This window comes from Aulonocara sp. 'chitande type north' Nkhata Bay, linkage group LG9, assembly GCF_057382095.1.
Source record: "Aulonocara sp. 'chitande type north' Nkhata Bay isolate Kocher_YH1m ecotype deep benthic linkage group LG9, A_spYH_male_GT1.1, whole genome shotgun sequence".
NCBI lineage: Eukaryota > Metazoa > Chordata > Actinopteri > Cichliformes > Cichlidae > Aulonocara > Aulonocara sp. 'chitande type north' Nkhata Bay.
This window is the reverse complement of record NC_141352.1, coordinates 8631356-8650122: the sequence shown is the minus strand read 5'-3', so window position 1 is coordinate 8650122 and position 18767 is coordinate 8631356. Positions and strand designations below refer to the sequence as shown.

The window sequence follows — 18767 nt, the reverse complement described above, 5'->3', positions numbered from 1 at the left end:
GCAGCAGTCACATTTGCTGCATGCAAACTGAAACGATCCATGTTTACGGCCTTAGATCGCTCTGTGCTTCAGAGCAGCACGTTAAACCTGCAATAAACCTGCACACAGACGGCCAGGTACCACTTCATTATATCAACCATCACACCTTTTCTAGACCAATCAGAGGCAGTCGGACGCATTTATTCATTCATATGTTCAAAGAGGCCAAACCTGCCTGAGCCTGGTTGGAAGTTTCTTCCTGTTAAAAGGAAGTTCTTCCTTCCCACTGTTGCCATGTGCTGCATACAGGGTCATCTCTCTAACACTACTAAACTGGTCTAAAACTTTTATTTAAATGTTGCAGGTACCCAGAGTAACTTCACCTTAACTTAATCAAAATCAGTCAGCTCAACAATCGGAACAGAAAATTCTAATAATAATAATAATGGATTGGATTTATAAAGTGCTTTACAATGCCACTATTCATTCACTCTCACATTCACACACTGGTGGAGGCAGCTACAGTTGTAGCCACAGCTGCCCTGGGGCAGACTGACAGAAGCCAGGCTGCCATATCGCACCATCGGCCCCTCTGGCCAACACCAGTAGGTGGTAGGGTAAAGTGTCTTGCCCAAGGACACAACGACCAGGACAGAGAGCCCAGGTATCGAACCGGCAACCTTCCGGTTACAGATATGCTTCCCAAACCCCTGAGCCATATATTGATCAACTGGAAAAAAAAGTCCTTTCAGGTTTATAGTTTAATGTTTAAAAATGTAAATCTGCCAAAATGTTTTAATTAAAATTTTACATACATTATTTTATTATACTTTTTATTATTATGAAATATGTTTTTGTTGTTTTATTCCCATTTTTGTTCCAGTGAAACAAAGAAATCATCACTAAATGTCCCAACATCAGCAAACATTAGGTACAGACAGGCATTGGTCAGTGAAGCTGGTGTCTGGCCAGTTTAAAGGCTTTTAATCAATGCAAAGATCAATACCATCATTTATTGTCACTAAATCGTTTTTGATCAGAAATTGAAACTGTTGAAGATCAATTACATTTTTGACAATTTCCCAATAAAACACGATCAGTTTAAAAATGAAAAATCCAGGATTGACTCGTTCAGCCTGACAGTCCCACTGAACACAGACATCCAGTTTCTAATCAATAATCCTATCCATCTATGTCCAGAGTCTTTTGGTATTTCTGGGCTTCCATAGACCACAAAACCCAAACAAATCCGGTCTCCGTTGTAGCGGAGACACCTGCCCTGATTCGGATACTTCCCATCTGACCTTTGACTTATTGTTTAAGTTGGCCGGGTTCCTCTGGGGCCCTTCCTGGGACCCCTGCGATTCTGAGAAGGCTCCAGTCTGTACTGTGAAACTACAAGCTGCTAAGGATGCATCCAAAAGCGGTTTGGTTGGATTTTTCTCCCTCTCAGTTCAGGGTGTCTAGTTTCCTCATTTCCTGTTTTGGCTGATTTCCACACACACATAATACCGCCGCACTCCCACCACCCTCACCACCCAGACACCGAGCTCACCTCCTCCAGAAACTTGGTCACATCGTAGACTTTGTTGTGGATGATGATCCACGTCGATTTGAAGGAGTTCTGCTTCTCTATCTCTGCCAGTCTGTAGTATTTCACTGCCTCGGAGCTTTTCTTCTCTTCACCCATCTGTGCGACGCTGTGCGAGCGAGTTCTGAGGGCTGAGCAGCCTGTCCGAGGTTATATAATCGCAGCGAGGGTGTCAAGACAGTGAGTCCACAAAAACACACCGACATTTACCCCAGAGAGAGTCCACGCTAACTTCCAGCGTTGAGCAAACCCCAGCTGCTGAATTCACCTGAGCTCAGTGTCGCCTCCTGCTGCTGCCTCCAAAATAAAAGCCTTCTCCGGTTAGTGAAACGGACTTCTTCAGAAAGAATGGCAGTTATCAGCAAAAAGTTGAAGTATTTTATTTTCATAACCTTTACAAAATAACATTAAAGTTAAGTAACATAATGCTTCAAATGATTCCTCAAATAAGTGCCCTGATATCTATAGCTTATATATTTCATTGCAAATATGCTGGTGTACTAAACCTATGCGTTTTATTTATTTATGTCGTTATTATTATCATTATTATGCTGCATTGTGCTTTTATTATGAAATACTGCTTTGTAATTTCCGTTGTGCTCGTAGTTATTACTGGTTGCTTTATGATGGTGTCTCAAAGTTCCTGACACACTGGCGGAGACCGCCCTCCCCACCGCTCTCCTAATATGCTATTGGCTTTTCCTTCCCTCCTCCAGGATAATGGTCGTCTGTGATTGGCTCTTCCCGTGCCAATCATCAGTGAGACTATGGGCGAGGACGAGGGTAAAGTTCGCCGGAGTTCATCGGCTGTCAAGGAAACTCACTTCTCACGCAACGGTTCGGGTCTTCTCACGTAGCCCACGTACTGAGATTTTTTTTCCCTAATCTGAGCGTTTCAGCGGGCAGCCGGACATCCGGTTGTAGTCGCAAATCCCATTTGACCTGCATAACTTGGTTAATGTTATGTCATAAGTTGGCATTCAGAGTAGAAAATTTAGACTGATACTGGAGCGGCTCTACGGCGGGAAAACACGCGAACCCGAACTCAAAGTTCTTCTATTAATACAACTCATCACTATGCAGTAAAAAAAAAAAGTTAAATCAGACTAAACATTAATCAGGCATCATGCTCCACTTGTTCTGTTAAGGAGTCGTTAACATGCATTTTATTAAATAGTTATTAATATGCAGCTTGTAAACATACACATATAAACGGCACCCCGTCTTCAATAGAAAAGATTTATTTCACTAAACGAAGGAGAGTGAGAGTTCCTCTTCTTCCCTCACCCATCTTTGACTACTGTTAAAGAGAGTTTTGCTAACCTTATATCTTGTATTTACGCTTTTTGAAATGCTTCTTTCTAACAAAACTATTTCCAACAGAAGATAAGTTTCATTTTGGTGTAGTGTAAGCATTAGAACAAGGTTAGTGACTGAGATATTAACTTTAAATTTAAAATTAAAACAATTCTTTAAAAAAAAGCGCAGCTCTAACTTAGCGTTAGCTGCTACTAGCCTATCGATAGCATTAGCTTTTATAGTTTTCAGGTCAGAGGCACAAAAATGTGACAGAGACTGATTTAAAACTTCAGCTTAATGTTTAAAAAGGATTATTGTGTTTGCAGTGAGTTTTTAAGTGGTTATAAGGGTGATTTTAAGTAATTCAAGCTCAAACTATAAATATGGATCAACATTAAGCTATTATTTATTATTATTTATTTAAATTATAATTATATCCTCTTCTATTACCTTCAATTTTTTTATCCAACAGTTTTTTGGAGATTATAAAATTTTCTATCTGAGCATTTTTCTTCTGTGTAGGAACTTTTGACAAGTAAATATAAATTAAAGGACTTAATAGATCATTACGTTGACAGAACTGTCATTTCAAAACCTAAAACGTGTCTGTTTGGTCATATTTGGAGTGAGAATCAGTTACTGTCGGCTTATCTAAAGTATATTTTGTCTGGTTGTGTCTTATGAACCTCACAGAAGCTCTTTGAACTCATGTTATGACCCTTTGATGCTAACCCTGGTCATTTCCCTGTGTCAGCAGTGTGCAGGATGAGCAGCAGCCACCAGTCCCTGTATTTCCTCAGTCTTCCTGACCCAAAGCAGCTGGTCTGCGTCACCCTGACTCTGCAGGATGAGGGCGAGGAGCTGAGGAGCAAACAGATCAGGACCTGCAGGTGAACGGTGCAGAGGACAGGCCACCGTTAGTGTCACACCACAGCAGACAACCAGAGCTGAAAGTTAATTTAAACATGTGAAAGGTTCATTTATGCACATCTGATGAGGGAGGACAAGTGTGACGCAGGTGTTCAGGCACTGATGAGCCAGTAGAACCTTAAATGATGCACACGTGTAAATAACATTGAATGTGTGTTCTCACAGGGAGCTGGTTCTGCTGTTCTCTGATCTTCTCGCTGCTCCTGCTCTGGACTCCTTTGCTGATATCACAGTGGTCATAGCTGTAAGGAACACACACACGCACACACACACATGCACACGCACTCCTACACTTTTAAGCATCCACCTTTAAACCCTGATGTCAGTTTGCCATATCAAACTAACACTGAGACACTTATTGCTGTCGTTTCCCTTATGAAAGTGCACAAATGCCATTATTAAGAAAATGTTGCATAGTGTAATTAGCTGAAAAGTTATAAAATAAATTTCACTTATTTGAAGTTAAAAACACTACAATGATCCACAGTAGCTTGTGCTTTCTCTGAGCCTGAGCTCATTTAAGGTGGACTGCGGCTGATTGGTAAATCCTGGCTACTGCATTCCCCGTGTTAAAGAGGAAGCCGGCACTCCTGATGGTGTTGAGTGAGAGAGTTAAACAGGTTTTAATTTCAGTTAAAATTTGAGCCCCAAAGCACTGAAAAGACGATAGACTGGGTTTATAGAGTAAACACACTGCTTTCCTTCATGTGTGCTTTTGCTTCTCTGTAAAACTCAGTTAGTTCAGCTCGAGCCAGGATGACAGAACGACAGCGTTGGGTTGGCTGGCTGACAAGTGGTAAGAAGGTCAGGTGTCCCCTGGTGGACGCTGTCCAGTCCGTCTACAACCGCAGACTTTGCTTCACAAGGCAGACTGGTTATTGGTGTTTGGACCCCTCCAGGGTTGAACTGATCTTATTTCTGGATGAATTTCTTGGTGGAGGGTTCGATGGGCTCAGGATCAATGTCTCTGCTTTTTCCTTATGATGTGGTTCTGTGGCTTCATCGAGGCTCGACCACCAGCTCGCACTGGTGTAACTGTAACTCCACCCTTTTCTCAGCTGGAAAGGGTGGAGGGGGAGAGGGATTGATGCAGTGATGCAGAGCTGAGTGTGAAAGCATATCTGTGGGTATACCTGCTGTTCCACGGGCACCTGTGACCACGAGCTGTGGGTTTTGGACCAAAACAGATCGCAGATATGAGCCTCTGGGCTCAGCATTAAAATGACTGTGAGGAGTTTGGCCTGTTGGGAGGGGCTCAGGGTCAAGAAAGGGACTTCCTGCTTTTATGTCAGAGCTCCTGATGTCGTTTCTATGTGTGAAGCTTCAGCCGCTCCTCTGGTCAGCTGCGGTGCTACGATGTCTTTGCTGGTTAGATTGAAGTTTGACTTGATGTAGCAGAAGCTGTTTCTCAGCTCTTTTAAAAGCAGCAGTGGTTGTTTTGTTTCCTTTGGCGTGTGCGTGATGTTTTTGTGCGGGTGTAGCTTCGGGAGCTTCAGGTTTCTGACTGTTTTATAGATTTTGACTCCGTAAACTCGACAGACTGCACGAGTCGACTCTGTTAGCTGCTTCAACGCCGCACGCACATATCAGGCTCTGCACGCCACCTTAGCCCGCACACACGCTACAGGCCTTTACACACACACACACACACACACACACACACACACACACACACACACACACACACACACACACACAACAAAGGCACTCACTCTCAGAGCAGATAGTAATCAGTCCTGACAGATGTGATTTGTCCCTCCTGCTCGCAGTGATGAGTGTTTCTCAGAGCAGCAGCCAATCAGGAGATGTGACTGACAGATAACAGCTGCTCAGCTTCAGCCAATCAGCCCTGTTTTCTTTAACAAAATGACACAATCGAGGAAAAGTGACACCAGAGCCGAGCTGTCAGAGATGCTCTGCAGCCTCAGCTTCCCCACGTGCACGTGAGTGCACATGACGTCAGCCGGTCTTCAGCCTGCCAAAGACTGCGCGATGTGCCCTTATCTCGTCCACTCACCGTTAACGATTGGACGTCGTATTCTTACCTTGTGCGTGATTATTAGCAGAGTTTCCTGTAGCACACAGGTCTGCTCGACGCTGTGACACACAGTTTACTTGTTGCTGTTTCCTGTGCAACATTTCACACCCGCAGCTTTTAACAGAAGACCTCTGATGTGAAACATGTTGCAAAAGCAGCGACGGGTCGCTGTTGACCTGGTGGATGGTAAAAGCAGAAAACAGGAGAAACTCAGTGTTGTGGTTGGAACGTGCACATCTATTAGATTGAAACGCTGATGCCTGACAGACAGCACTGTTACAGCTGCTCGTCTCCTTCTTTGCTTTTTCACTCTGTGCGTGGCTCATATACACGATTGCGTGCCGACACCTCCCAGGCAGTGACACGCAACCTAAATAGTTGTTCTGAATTCCAGACATTCCTGGTATGGCTGCACACACACACACACACACACACACACACACACACACACACACACACACACACAGAGCGGTAAAGTGCTGTCTTTGTGAGGACGCTCGTGCAGACCCTGGTTGTAACCGGAGGCCTGAGACCCTCACTCAGGCCCCTAAAGCTCTGTCCCACTGTGACAGTGGGAGCTGTCCACAGTCAGCAGCTCAGCGCGGTCCTCACTGAGACACACAGACCCGTAGATTGTTCCAGGCTAAGATAAACACTTGCCTCACGCTCTGCTCTCCTTGCTTCACTGACTGTAGATCATAAATAATAAACAGTAATGACACTTTAACTCGGTTTCTGTTAAAGTCGAGCTGCTCTACTCCATGTTTTAATTCTGGACTTGACTAGAGTGGCTTTGCATGAATCAAAGGTCAGAAATAATCCTTCTTTATCTAAAAGAGGGGCTTTGGTGCAGCTCCTCTAAGGCTACCCACCCTTTTCAGACAACTCATGTTCTGATTGGCTGACGGTGGGGGCCGGTACGCAGGGAAATAAATCCCAAGGACATGAAATCAGTCAAATGTGAAAAAACGTCCAACCAGAATCAGCTGATTTATTTAATTCAGTAACTTGAATATATTCAATGAAGTCATGAAAAATGTTTTGTATGAATATTTTCATTAAGACGTGCAGGAGATTCATATTTCAGGGCGGAGCTTGTATTTGTGTTATTCTGTCCATAACCTGCATGAAAATACCCCAATAAAACAACACAGGCTAGTTTGTGAACTCAGGTCTGAACGTCTCAAGCTGAGGACTTGAACTGTCGCTGAGCAACGTAACCCTGCTCTGTCACTGATTTTACTGATCAAATTAAGCTCCCTGTGCCGTACTGAGTAAAATCTGACTGTAGACAGAGACCATAAACTCATCAGAAAACAGTTTGAGCAGAGGAGTCGCCCCCTGCTGGACACTACAAAGGTCTTTAATATGAGCTGCAGCTCCTTTGGGACCAGTAACAGCTGAAGAAGCAGCAGTTCAGCTCTGGAGTGGAGCTGCTCTGCATCCCTGCGTCACACCTGCAGTCATGACCTCATGGCCGTAGGTGAGGGCTGGAACGTCTCAGTACACACACGCCCACCTCTCCATCTCACACACCACCTTCCCATCGCTCCTACTCCCAGGGCAGAAATCCCACCCAAAGGGAGGAACTGGCTGGTTTACAGAAGTCTGCCATAAGCCCGCCTCCTCGGGGGACTTCTGTTACTTCCAGGCTTCTTTTTTACTGACAAACTGTTTTTTTCTAGCACCACCTCACCCTCACTGTCCTGTTCCTGCAGACCTCGTTCTTACAGAACGGCATCCTCCAGGTGTTTGGACACAGACACCGTCTGCAGGTGGGACTGGAGACCTGGGTGAAGTCCCATAACTGACACTGTTCATGTTTATTCCTGCTGTTCTTTCTCTGTTGTACTTGATGAAAATGTAATCTGTGTGTGTGTAGCTGGGCTCTCCTCAGTCTGTGCTTCCAGGGGACCTCCAGCGTTGCCTGTCCTACTCTCTAATCAGCAGACTGTCCCCCAGCTGGAACAAAGTCGGTCTCTTCCTCGTCTCAGGTGCGACACGTGTGGAACAACTTGATTTGTTCTTGTTTAATTTGGGCGAGTGCAGTCTCGTTTGATAAGGTTGCATCTCTAATGGGGCTTTGAGAGAATGAACTGTCCCACATCAGGTTCATTTTCCAGGTTGCACCAACATGGTGTAGTTCTGGTTATGGCACCTTCTGATTTGATCCATTTCAGTCACAGTGTTCACTTATCACTCGTCATGACAGCGAGATAATCTTGACGTGATTATCGGTGTTGACACCTCCCAATGCAAACAGGCCCAGGTCTCCTGCAGAGCCGGGAAAACGAGCCGTTATTTGTACAACCTGGCCTCAATGTATTCGCTGCTGTCACTCAGCACGTTTGCAGCCCAAGGCTGAAGTGACACAAACGTTCACCTTCCACGAGTCTGAATAAAACAAAGAGTTTGAAGTCAGAGAGAAATGATGGAGCGCACAGATCTGACTGAAGCAAAAGCAGCATGTTGTAACAGCTGCTGAATAACACGTGTTAGTCTTTGCTCATCACCACCTGAGACTGAACCGTACTGCTGTGGTTCAACTCATCAAATATCTGCCATGTGTTATTGTGATAGAGGCGAGCAAAGTGTGATCCTTTTGTTTCCTGTCAAACTGCAGCTCGCACACATGAGAGTCCGTGCAGTGACGAGCTCTGTCCTCTCTGTTTGTTTCCAGGAAAAGACTTCCTGACTGAGAGCGGGAGGCTCAACGCTGTCAGTAAGTTTCACCCTTTACCTCCTCCCAGTGACCTGCACACAGTGACACATTAAACATTACTGTGTGTGTGTGTGTGTGTGTGTGTGTGTGTGTGTGTGTGTGTGTGTTAGGCGTGGAGCTGAGTGTCACTGAGGCCCACATGTGTTTCAGCATTGAGGCCAGCGCTGTCCGACTGCCCCTGACCACCGTAAGACAACAAGAACACCTTTATGTAAATGTCGTGAGTAACATGGCGAGCTGAACAGACCGAGGTTTGCTGCCTCTGTGGCTTTTATAAAAACCACTGAACATTTTAACTTGACCCTCACTGCTGCGATTTAAACTCACACTTCAACTTAGTTTGAGTTAAAGTTTATTAAAGAAGAATAAAATGCTCAGGTCAAGTCTTCCTTCACAGAAGTGCTGTTAAGGAGGAAAAATGAGACTGAAGCAGGATGTTTGTGTTTCAGCTGGGGGACTTCGACCTGCCCCCGCTGGTGCTCCAGAGGTTATGCAGTGACCCTGACTTCGTCGTCGACCTGGCCTCCACCGCAGGAGCCGTGTGGTGTCACGTCCTGCCCAGGTACGATGACGCCACCTGCTGGACAAACTCAGGCAGCACCGAACAGCCGCTGCTCATCACTGTAAAGATTTGGATGAAATGTGACCTCATTAAACTCCTGCTCTTCAAAGATAGTATCACAGAACCGTGCACAGACTTTTATATCATCGTTTTTGGGTCAAACCAGAGGGTAAGGGAACATTTGTGAAGACATCCTTCATGTCGTCAGAGAGGTCGTCACGCTGGTGAGCGTCTCCACGTCCTCAGCTCGTACCTCCTCGCCTCCATCAGCTAATGAGATGCTTTCACACCGTCCAACCGACAGTCTCGCCGCCTGTTTGCAGATCGCTGGTTCTGGAGGCCTTTAGAGCTGTCTTGGTGACGTTAGTGTCAGCTTCTCCTGGCAGCAGAAGCTCTCAGACTGAGGGACGTTCACAGCTGGTCTGACTGACGCCGTACGATCGTTTATCTTTGCAGCAGCTTCTTCTGCCTGCACAGCAGGTTACAGCAGTTTCTGTTTACCGTAGGCGCCACGTGAGATGGCCTCTGATTGGTCTCTCAGAGATTGCCACAACTTTAGAACCAGCTGATGAATGCCGCGCCCTCATTCTGCCCGAACAGCTGAGCTGTCGGAGGATGGACCACCTCTGGGCTCTGGCAGGAGAAGCTGAGGGTGTGAACAGAAAAAACAGATCTTTATCAGCTTGTTTAACAAACAGCAAACCTGTGAGCTGCCGGCTCGCAGCCACGTTAGGTTGTGATTGTCCCGAGGTACAGATGAGCTCACAGTGAGACGCAGCTTCACTTACATGGAGCGAAATGTGAGAGTGTGTATGTGCAGCAGGTGTAGGGTGGGTGTGTGGTCACACAGCAACGCTGAGGTGTCGTGCTCACGGCTTTTACTTTCTAATCACACTCAGATGTAACGTGGGCGTCATTTTAAAGGCCGTGATTACCTGACTGTAGTCAGCAGATCAGTGTGTGCTGTTAGTGTCACGGTCGTTCTCTTCACCTGTGGGTGCTGTAACGTTAGTGGGTGTTATCCTGGCTGTGAGCAGCAGGTGGAGCTGCAGCTCTGTGTGATCACAGCTGGGCTCTGACGGCTGCAGTGTTCATTGACAGGCTGGTTTGTGTCTCTGTGCTAGCATGAAGAAAGGTCAGGTCATCTTCATCAGCCGCCAGCTGCCCAAGCATGGACCGTTCAGGAGCTACAGAGACCTGCAGAAGCACTGGAACCGCATGGTACACACACACACACACACACACACACACACACACGGTCTCAGCCTCTTCTTAAACCAAGGAGCTGAGTGGACAGATCTCCTGTGGAGCACATGAGGCTGGCATGGCAACGTGACTCAGACTGAATGTGAGGTTACTCTGAGGCAGGAAGCAGAAAAGCTTTAGAAACACGGAGGGGAATGACAGTAGTGCTGAAAGGTGCACAGACCGCTCTGCTGGAGTCAGAGTTCTGCTCACATAAAGACCTGCTTGGACCAGAACACGCTCCAAAGAAATTTGGGACTTCTGAATAAATTATTGTGTTGCAGACGAGCACATTATAAATGGTCTGGCTTACTAAACCAAAGTAGATAAAGCATTAAATGACAGATATTTATGTCCACCTTACCCCGCACATCCTCTTCATCACACCAACCCTCTGCATGTGCTCCTTTGCTCCACCCTGAAAAACAGCACAGTTCCAGTTTTTGCGGGTTTTCTGCAGTGAGTCTGAGACTGTTAATTACAGTCCACAGTCTGAGTATGAGCTCTCCAACCTTTAACTTCATACTGGGAATATTTACAGGGTTCATAAAGGTGGCTCCAAGTTCTTTTTGATGATGTTTCTCAGCAGTGTTTGAGCCATCACAGTTCCATCAGGAGATGCAAATTACCTACTGCTTTTTAAATAAAGTTAAAAACCCAACTAAATCAGCTTTACTACGACACTGCAAGCGTCCCAGTCTAAATGCAAATGCAGGTTTTTGTTCCTTGACCAGCTCTGAGCAACAGTATCAGTACGATGGGATATATCACAGTTTGAATAAACTGCAGGAGCTTCATGTCTGATGCTGAGGAGCAGACACGAAGTTTGATCTGTTTCTGTGTTTTCCAGTATGGCTACAGACTGCCTGAGCTGGCAGAGGATGAGGTGCTGTACTGCAGCGTCTACTTCAGGCTGCTGGGAGAGATACTCTTCAGGTATCCTCAGAGCCGCATTAAACCACATTTAAATCAGTGTTGTTACAGTGTTTGTCAGATGGCAGGTAGAGATGAACAGTACGATATACTCAGAGTTACATGCAGGAGTAAAGATGAGCCTCGTGTTTTACTACCAACAAGGACAGAGCAGCAGCATGAACCATCGCTGCTCTGCAGTGAGAAGGAAAATCTCAAATCTGATAAAGTTTTCACCTCTGTCCTGAGCAGCTACCCTCTGAGCTGCATCCGCCTGCAGCCGGTGCAGCGTTGTCCTCGGGTCGACCTGCAGGGGGCGCTGGGCGGCTTCCTGTCTGACGTCAGGCACACACTGAAGACTGTGTGTGGCTTCCCTGCACATCTGAGCAGACAGCCCTGTTACCGTGCAGTCCGGCTGAGCAGCGCTGGATCTTTACAGGTACACACACACACACACACACACACTGTGTATAGATGTGTGTTACGAGGATAATCTCACTGTGCTGCAAACGCTTCGTGGCTCTGTCGTGTGGCGGTCAGCCGTGAGCTGTTCAGCTTGTAGGTGCAGCACTTTCTGGCCCTGCTGCATCCAAACTGACGTCAGTAATAACATTTGTAAGCTACATCTGGTCACCTGCTTTTCAGTGGAAATATCACAACTCAGTGCATGTAGGCACTGGCTGTAGCACAAACCAACCATGAGCATGGCGTGGTTGCTGGGATTTTCCTGTGAACCATGTCTGGGGTTTACCGAGGATGGTATGAAAATGAGGAACTATCCAGTGAGCTCTGGTTCTCTGGGAGAAATCAGAGGTCACATTAGAATGGCAGCAGTAACTCAAGTAACTAGTCATTACAACCAAAGTATACAGGAGAGTATCTGGAGAAATCCAGATGTAGAGATGGCACGATGCCACTTTTTTATGTCCGATACCGATATCATACATTTGGATATCTGCCGATACCGATATGAATCCGATATAGTGTTTTTAACCAATAAAACTGTTTTTTTAATATCTTGCTGCTATTCTGTTAAACCTGTATGTAAAATACACTGCTCCCAAAATATTTATAATAATACTGATCAATCTAATAAACTTAAACCTGCACCATCCTCCCTATTCTGCTAGTTTAAAGAGCACTTAGCAGAAATATTACGCAACCAAACTAATGGGGTTGCAAACTCCCAGCAAAATAAAAAAGGGAACCACCCCCAGCCTCCGCCTCGTGATGCTTAATCAACATGATCAACTTTAATTTAATGCACATGTAAAAAAAAAGCACAGAAATCAATTATTTTTCCACAATAATTAAATAGATTCAACCTCTTTCTTCTACAGAACTGCAGACTGCACAGATGGAAAAAGTACTATAGCTTACTGGGGTATATTAGACTTAACAGTTACTATATACAGTAATGGACTTCTATTCGTTTTACATCAGATTCAGATAATTATTTATTAAAAGCTCGACATTTTAAATGAGAATAAGAAAGAAAAGTATGTCTTTGTGCCCCCTTTTCCCTGTTAATGCCCTATCGGCCCCCCTGGCTAAACTCTGCTAGATCCGCCCCTGCACAGTTACAGCCGTCAGCTAGAAAAAGATCCTCGAGTAGAAAGTAATATTAAATAAATTCTACCAACAGCTGATCAAGCTTAAACGTGCTGCTGTTGTTCAGCCGCTGGTTTCCTCTTTCTGGTGCAAAGTGGGCCAAAAACAAACCAGAGAGACGGACTCGCCACAGAAAAGCAGATCAGCTGATCAGTTTCATGATTGAAGTAGCAGCAGGAGAGGGAGAGAGATTAGTTGTTAAGCCTTAGGCTGGAATGCTTTACAAACATTCAGAGGTGAACTTACACACTTGCTTCACTTCTCTCTGGGAAAACTTCCTCGGAGATGAAATGCAGGGTTGGTAGCGAGGCTCCAAATGCTCCACCAGACCGCCGACAGGTCTCGCACGCCACAGCCGCTCTATCATGTGACGCATACTTCTCAGACGTGCTACGGTTCTGAGCTGAGTTACGCCATGTCACAAGTTTTGTGAGGTGCTTTCGTAATATTTAATGGATCGGATTACATTTTTTATTTCTCTCCGATATCCGATCCAGTAATTTAGGTCAGTATCGGACCGATACGTAATATCGGATCGGTCCATCTCTAGTGTAAACCCCATGAAAGCATGGACTCATCCTGCCTTTATCAGCAGTTCATCCTCCTGATGGTGTGCGGGATACGTTTTGAGCACACTTTGGGACCCTTGGTACCATCTGAGCATCATTTAAACCCCACAGCTAACCTGAGTGTTGCTGCTCATCATGTGAACCATCTTGTGATGCTTCTTCCATCAGGATAATGCTCCATGTGTCAGAGCTCAGAGCATCTCAAACGTGAACCTGAGTTCACTGCCCTCACACGGTCTCCACAGATCTCAGTCCTGTCACAGCTCCGGGGTGTGAAGGAATTCACATTCTCATGGATGCGGGCGGTAAATCTGCACCAACATGATGCTGTCGAGTCAGCGTGGACCAAAAGCTCTGAGGAACGTTTCCAGCTCCTTGTTAAATCTGAGCCACGAGGACTTGAAGCAGCTCGGACAGCCTGGTGTTCCAAACAGAGTATACCTCACAGATCTTTCTTTCATGGCCTGGCGAGCAGGTGTGAGTGTTGGTGTGGGCAAAGCAGTGATTTCTGAGCGTTCCCACCTTGTAAACTCTCCACAGGCAGTTTTATGAGCGCTGAGGAGAAAGAGGAGGAGAACAGCGTCTCTCCGGATCCTGCGAATAAATTTTCATGATACAGATGTCAGAGAGAAGGAGAAAGAAAAGTCCAGAGGTCTCATATAATATAAGAAATGTGCTTTCACTCAGCAGCCATTGAAAGGTTCGGCTTTGTGTCCCTGAACAAAGAAATGATGTATTTTCTTTGCAGAGGAAGAAGATAACTCGACCTGTTAACCACCGTTCCAAGGCCTTGTTGTAACAAAGCAGTTAGAAAGTGTTTCATCATCTTTTTAAAAGACTTTCTTTAAATAAAAATCAACATCTTTTAATCCTCCCCGAAAAACCTTTCATGCACAGGAGTACAACAGGTAGCATATCTGCCTTTAAGCTTGAATAAATGTGTTTTCTGCACAGCTCTTTCCTTTCACACAAGTCAATAGATGAAGGGATAAAGTGCAATAAAGCAGGTGGGATTAAAGTTATTTCTCATTTTGTCCTGCAGATGATTCTTATTCACAGGCTGCAGCTGTGCGAGCGATCGATTCAGCGCTCACAGGGTGAACTGAAATATTTATGTTGCTTCTTATTTCCATGTATAAGACCACTGATCCCATCTGTAGGCTGAGCCGAGGCTGGAACTGACGCTCAAAAGGATCGTTTATTCACCTTTAGAAAGGTTTCTCCTGACCAGCACCCACCCATCCATCCACCCATTTAACCATACATCCATCCATCCATCCATCCATCCACCCACCCATCCCTCCATCCACCCATTTAACCATACATCCCTCCATCCATCCATCCATCCACCCACCCATCCCTCCATCCATCCATCCCTCCACCCATTTAACCATACATCCATCCATCCATCCACCCATCCATCCCTCCATCCATCCATCCCTCCACCCATTTAACCATACATCCATCCATCCATCCACCCATCCATCCATCCATCCCTCCACCCATTTAACCATCCATCCATCCCTCCACCCATTTAACCATCCATCCATCCCTCCATCCATTTAACCATACATCCATCCCTCCATCCATTTAACCATCCATCCATCCATCCCTCCATCCACCCATTTAACCATCCATCCATCCATCCATCCCTCCATCCACCCATTTAACCATCCATCCATCCCTCCACCCATTTAACCATCCATCCATCCCTCCATCCATTTAACCATCCATCCATCCATCCATCCCTCCATCCACCCATTTAACCATCCATCCATCTCTCCACCCATTTAACCATCCATCCATCCCTCCACCCATTTAACCATCCATCCATCCCTCCACCCATTTAACCATACATGCGTCCATCTCATCCCCAGGTGGTTCCGGGTTGGTTCATCGGGGTGTGACTGTTAGATTGAAAGCTGGTATGAGTGACTGAGAATGAGATCTTCATCTCTGCTGCTTGAGAACTTTGAAATTTCATATTTGAGAACAGGATGGAGGTTTGGGTGTGACTTCATCAGGGGTGTTAAGATGTTAAATCTGCAGCAACACTTACTATGAAGAACCATTTTTGTAATTGGATCATTTCTGTCATTATCAACCTAATTCGATATTTCTAACATTAACACATTTCTCAGTCCAACATTTTGATTATTCCACTTCACTGAGGTCTCCTCTTCTTCCTCAGATGTTGAATGGTTTGGAAATCAACCTGACCACCTCCTGCTCCATCAGGCCGGTCCTCACCCAGCTTCCTCCACCCCCTCCTCCACCCCAGCCTCTGCAGCCTTCAGCCTGGACCCCTCTGTCCCAGCAGGAAGGAGCTCAGGAGCTTCTGGACAAAGGACGTGGCTTCAGCGGGAGACTGACACAAAGTCAGGGGTGTGGAGGCAGAGACTGTCCTCCGTCTTCCTCCATCTCCTCCTCACATGCTGCTTTTTCCTCTTCTGACTCCTCAGATCAAGAATCACAACCTTCCTGCTCCTCCTCCTCCTCCACCTCCTGCTCTTCTCTCCCAGTCTTCCAGCCTGCTTCCTCCTTCATCTCTTCCCACTCCTCCTCCTCAACTCCCTTGTCTGAAGCGGCATTGAACCCTTCTCCCAAACTTGTTCCAGTCTTCAAGCGTCCATCGCACCGCGTCACCATTTCCCTGCTGCGTCCCCAAAATCAGAAGCAGCTGGGTGGAGCTGTGGAAGGGTCAGCGAGGGTGACGGTGCCTTCCTATAGGAAGGAGATTCCCGCCACTGCTCCTCGCCTTTCTTCTTTATCAGCTGCTCCCCCCCCAGTTCTTCCTTTGCCCATCATCCCTCACTTCAGCCGCAGCACTGCGGCTGCTCACCCGCCTCCGGCTAACATCAAGCGCGTCTCCAGCCTCAGTCCTGTAACAAAGTTTAAACCGAGGATTATCATCCCTCCAAAGCCGGAGATCAAGACCGGCTCCAAAACCACCCTGAAGGTCAGCTCTGAAAGTGACGCTGTCACTGGCTGCAGAGATGAAACACAGACGTCCTCTGAAACCTCAAACAATGAAACCTCCAAACGCAGCACGAAGGTGAGTCTTCCTGAATAAATACCATGGTGGTGTCACTTTTTTAAAGAGCCTACAGAAGATGAATTTCAAGTAGAGTTTGAGTAATTCTGCTGATTGGCTCACAGACAAACAGCACTGAACCTCTCGCCTTTCAGAGGATCCCAACAAAAAAGCCACAAACATCTGTGTGATGTGTGACCTTTAGGCCCCACCCCTCCACTGAACTCTCAGGTGTTTCCTCACGCACCTGTTGCTGTGCTTCTTTGATGTTTCAGAGAGTTTCTTTTGACCTAAAGACGAAGAAATCCAGAGCCGCAGTTGGAGACGTGGACGTGGAGAATATGGTCAAAACCAATCAGGTCAGAAGATGAACTTCCTGTTTCCTCATTTCCATTTCTCTGTTTTTACTTTCTCCTTCTTTTCTGACCTTCTCACCAGTGCACACATGAGCTGAAACATGAGAACAAACCCTCACATGTGACCAGTTAACAACAAGCTGGATACAAACGTTTCTTGTTATTGGGGAAGTGTGAAGCACAAACAATTAGCGTCTTCTTCTTAGTGGTGTTTGATTTGTTGGGGCTGTGTGGAGGAGACTTCACAGTCTTAAAGCTGTCATCAGACCAGCACAGAAACTAAAGCCGGAGCAGATTTTACACACGACAACAATCGGTTTGGGTTGGAGTGGACTCTATATTTACAACAGCTTTAGCATTTCACCTACTTGCTGTTCTCTACCAGACTCCATTCAGAAAAACACAAATTTTACCTCACATAAACATGGGTGGTGTCTACCTACCTCTACTTGTTTAACACAAACCAGTTAACTAGTTTAGCTACTTTCCCCATCATAACAGCTTATGGTTCAAAGTTTGCATTGTCAGGGGGCGTGTCTTCGCTGATTGACAGCTGGATGGTGAGATAGGTGGACCTGTGAACTGTGCTAATGCTAGTTTTACCTGCTGTGAGGTTAATGTGCCCACAGACGTGTGAGCTCCAGTTTTGGACCGCCCTCCATGTGTTTTAAAGCTGGAGCTGCTTCTCCGGTCTGTCTGCCGTACATCGGCATGTTGGGCTGGTAAAGTTTGCCGTCTAACTGACCTCGCAGCCTCTGTCTGTGCTGTTTATGAAGCTGCAGGGCGAGGAAGAGGAGGCTGATGAATTTCCACTTGTACTGTATGTACAGCTTCAGCTTCCTCATAAACATCCTTGAGGAGGACCGTGCACATTACTGTGATGTATTAAAGTACGTTGGCGTGATGAATAGCAAACACGGCATCCTGCACTGTCTGCCTCAGTTTCCTCAGCAACGCTGCTTCACGGGAGGGCGAGGACTGTTAAAGTGATGAATGGGCAGGAGGAGGTGGGAGCCCGGAGGGCGCCGAGCACATTAATAACAACATTCATCAGTTTTACAGCCCCAACCTGCAAGTTTTCAGGAACAATACGCCGCTTACATTTTCACTCTTATTTACACACTGCCAGCACATTGTTCACAAAAACAGCTCCGTTACACCAGCACGGGGGCATTTTCACACATTTGAACCTGTTTTCAGTCTGGACTCAGTTTAAAATCCAGTCCAGAGGCTTCAGTGATCAATGTTTCATAGTATCTGAAGATATTTCAGCCTTTGCACACGGTCACACTGTTAGATTAGATCATCAATCTGATCTGTGGTCTTTCCATGGGGAGTGAGAGGGTTTTATTGGTGTTCAGACCTGCTGGGACACACACAGTTTCAGATGTGTTGATCTTAAGGACAGAGCTGCACATCAGTGCCCTCTTCCCTCCATCTAACTTTTGTGAGTTTGAACTTTTCTGGGGATGAACGTGTGATGATGAGGTGATGAAGAGGCAGTGAGTTGTTGAACGAAACGCACAATTTTTGAGGTTTTGTGGGTTTTTCTTCCATGTTTGTAGTCCTTGCTGTTTTCTGCTTCACTTCTTTACAAAGCAAAATCCAAACATTGGCATAAAAAAGGATCACGCCAGCTCAGTAGAAGCACAATAGAATGCTCATGGTTTTATTCATGTGGAAACATAAACGTTTGCTCAAACAGTAACTGCTCCGAGATCTCTGTAAGACTGAAACAGTCTGACGTGAGCTCGTGTGCATGAGAAAATCACTGATCATATATTCTGATGTTTAACTGAAGATTTAACAAAATCATGAACGACTGACCTGCTAGTGACCAAAGCAATCACCACGAAGGTTCAGCACTCGACCCTCTCCCAGCTGTTCCTCGCACCCTGTGGTTGCCAAATGGTTTTAAA

General features: G+C 45.9%; 2 protein-coding genes across 13 annotated transcripts in view; one reads left to right on the top strand and one right to left on the bottom strand.

Annotated features, from left to right (window-relative positions):
- cyb5a (cytochrome b5 type A (microsomal)) overlaps positions 1 to 1813 on the bottom strand; it is a 10834-nt gene extending 9021 nt beyond the window's left edge. Inside the window, exon 1 of the mRNA XM_086305600.1 lies at positions 1535 to 1813. Coding sequence (XP_086161726.1) covers positions 1535 to 1669 — 135 coding nt within the window. The 5' untranslated portion in view covers positions 1670 to 1813. The remainder of the gene's footprint in view (positions 1 to 1534) is intronic.
- lg9h18orf63 (linkage group 9 C18orf63 homolog) overlaps positions 1268 to 18767 on the top strand; it is a 19059-nt gene continuing 1559 nt past the window's right edge. The window contains exons 1-14 of one of the 12 annotated variants that reach the window (XM_086305585.1): positions 1268 to 1890; positions 2287 to 2432; positions 3624 to 3759; positions 3965 to 4043; positions 7523 to 7612; positions 7720 to 7831; positions 8518 to 8559; positions 8670 to 8770; positions 9009 to 9121; positions 10246 to 10342; positions 11217 to 11302; positions 11531 to 11717; positions 15650 to 16513; positions 16768 to 16851. In XM_086305585.1, coding sequence (XP_086161711.1) covers positions 2291 to 2432; positions 3624 to 3759; positions 3965 to 4043; positions 7523 to 7612; positions 7720 to 7831; positions 8518 to 8559; positions 8670 to 8770; positions 9009 to 9121; positions 10246 to 10342; positions 11217 to 11302; positions 11531 to 11717; positions 15650 to 16513; positions 16768 to 16851 — 2133 coding nt within the window. In that variant the 5' untranslated portion in view covers positions 1268 to 1890; positions 2287 to 2290. Of the gene's footprint in view, positions 1891 to 2215; positions 2433 to 2838; positions 2996 to 3623; positions 3760 to 3964; positions 4044 to 7522; positions 7613 to 7719; positions 7832 to 8517; positions 8560 to 8669; positions 8780 to 9008; positions 9122 to 10245; positions 10343 to 11216; positions 11303 to 11530; positions 11718 to 15649; positions 16514 to 16767; positions 16864 to 18767 lie in introns of those variants that run through there. The other 11 variants (XM_086305583.1, XM_086305584.1, XM_086305595.1 and 8 more) reach the window with 11 other exon arrangements.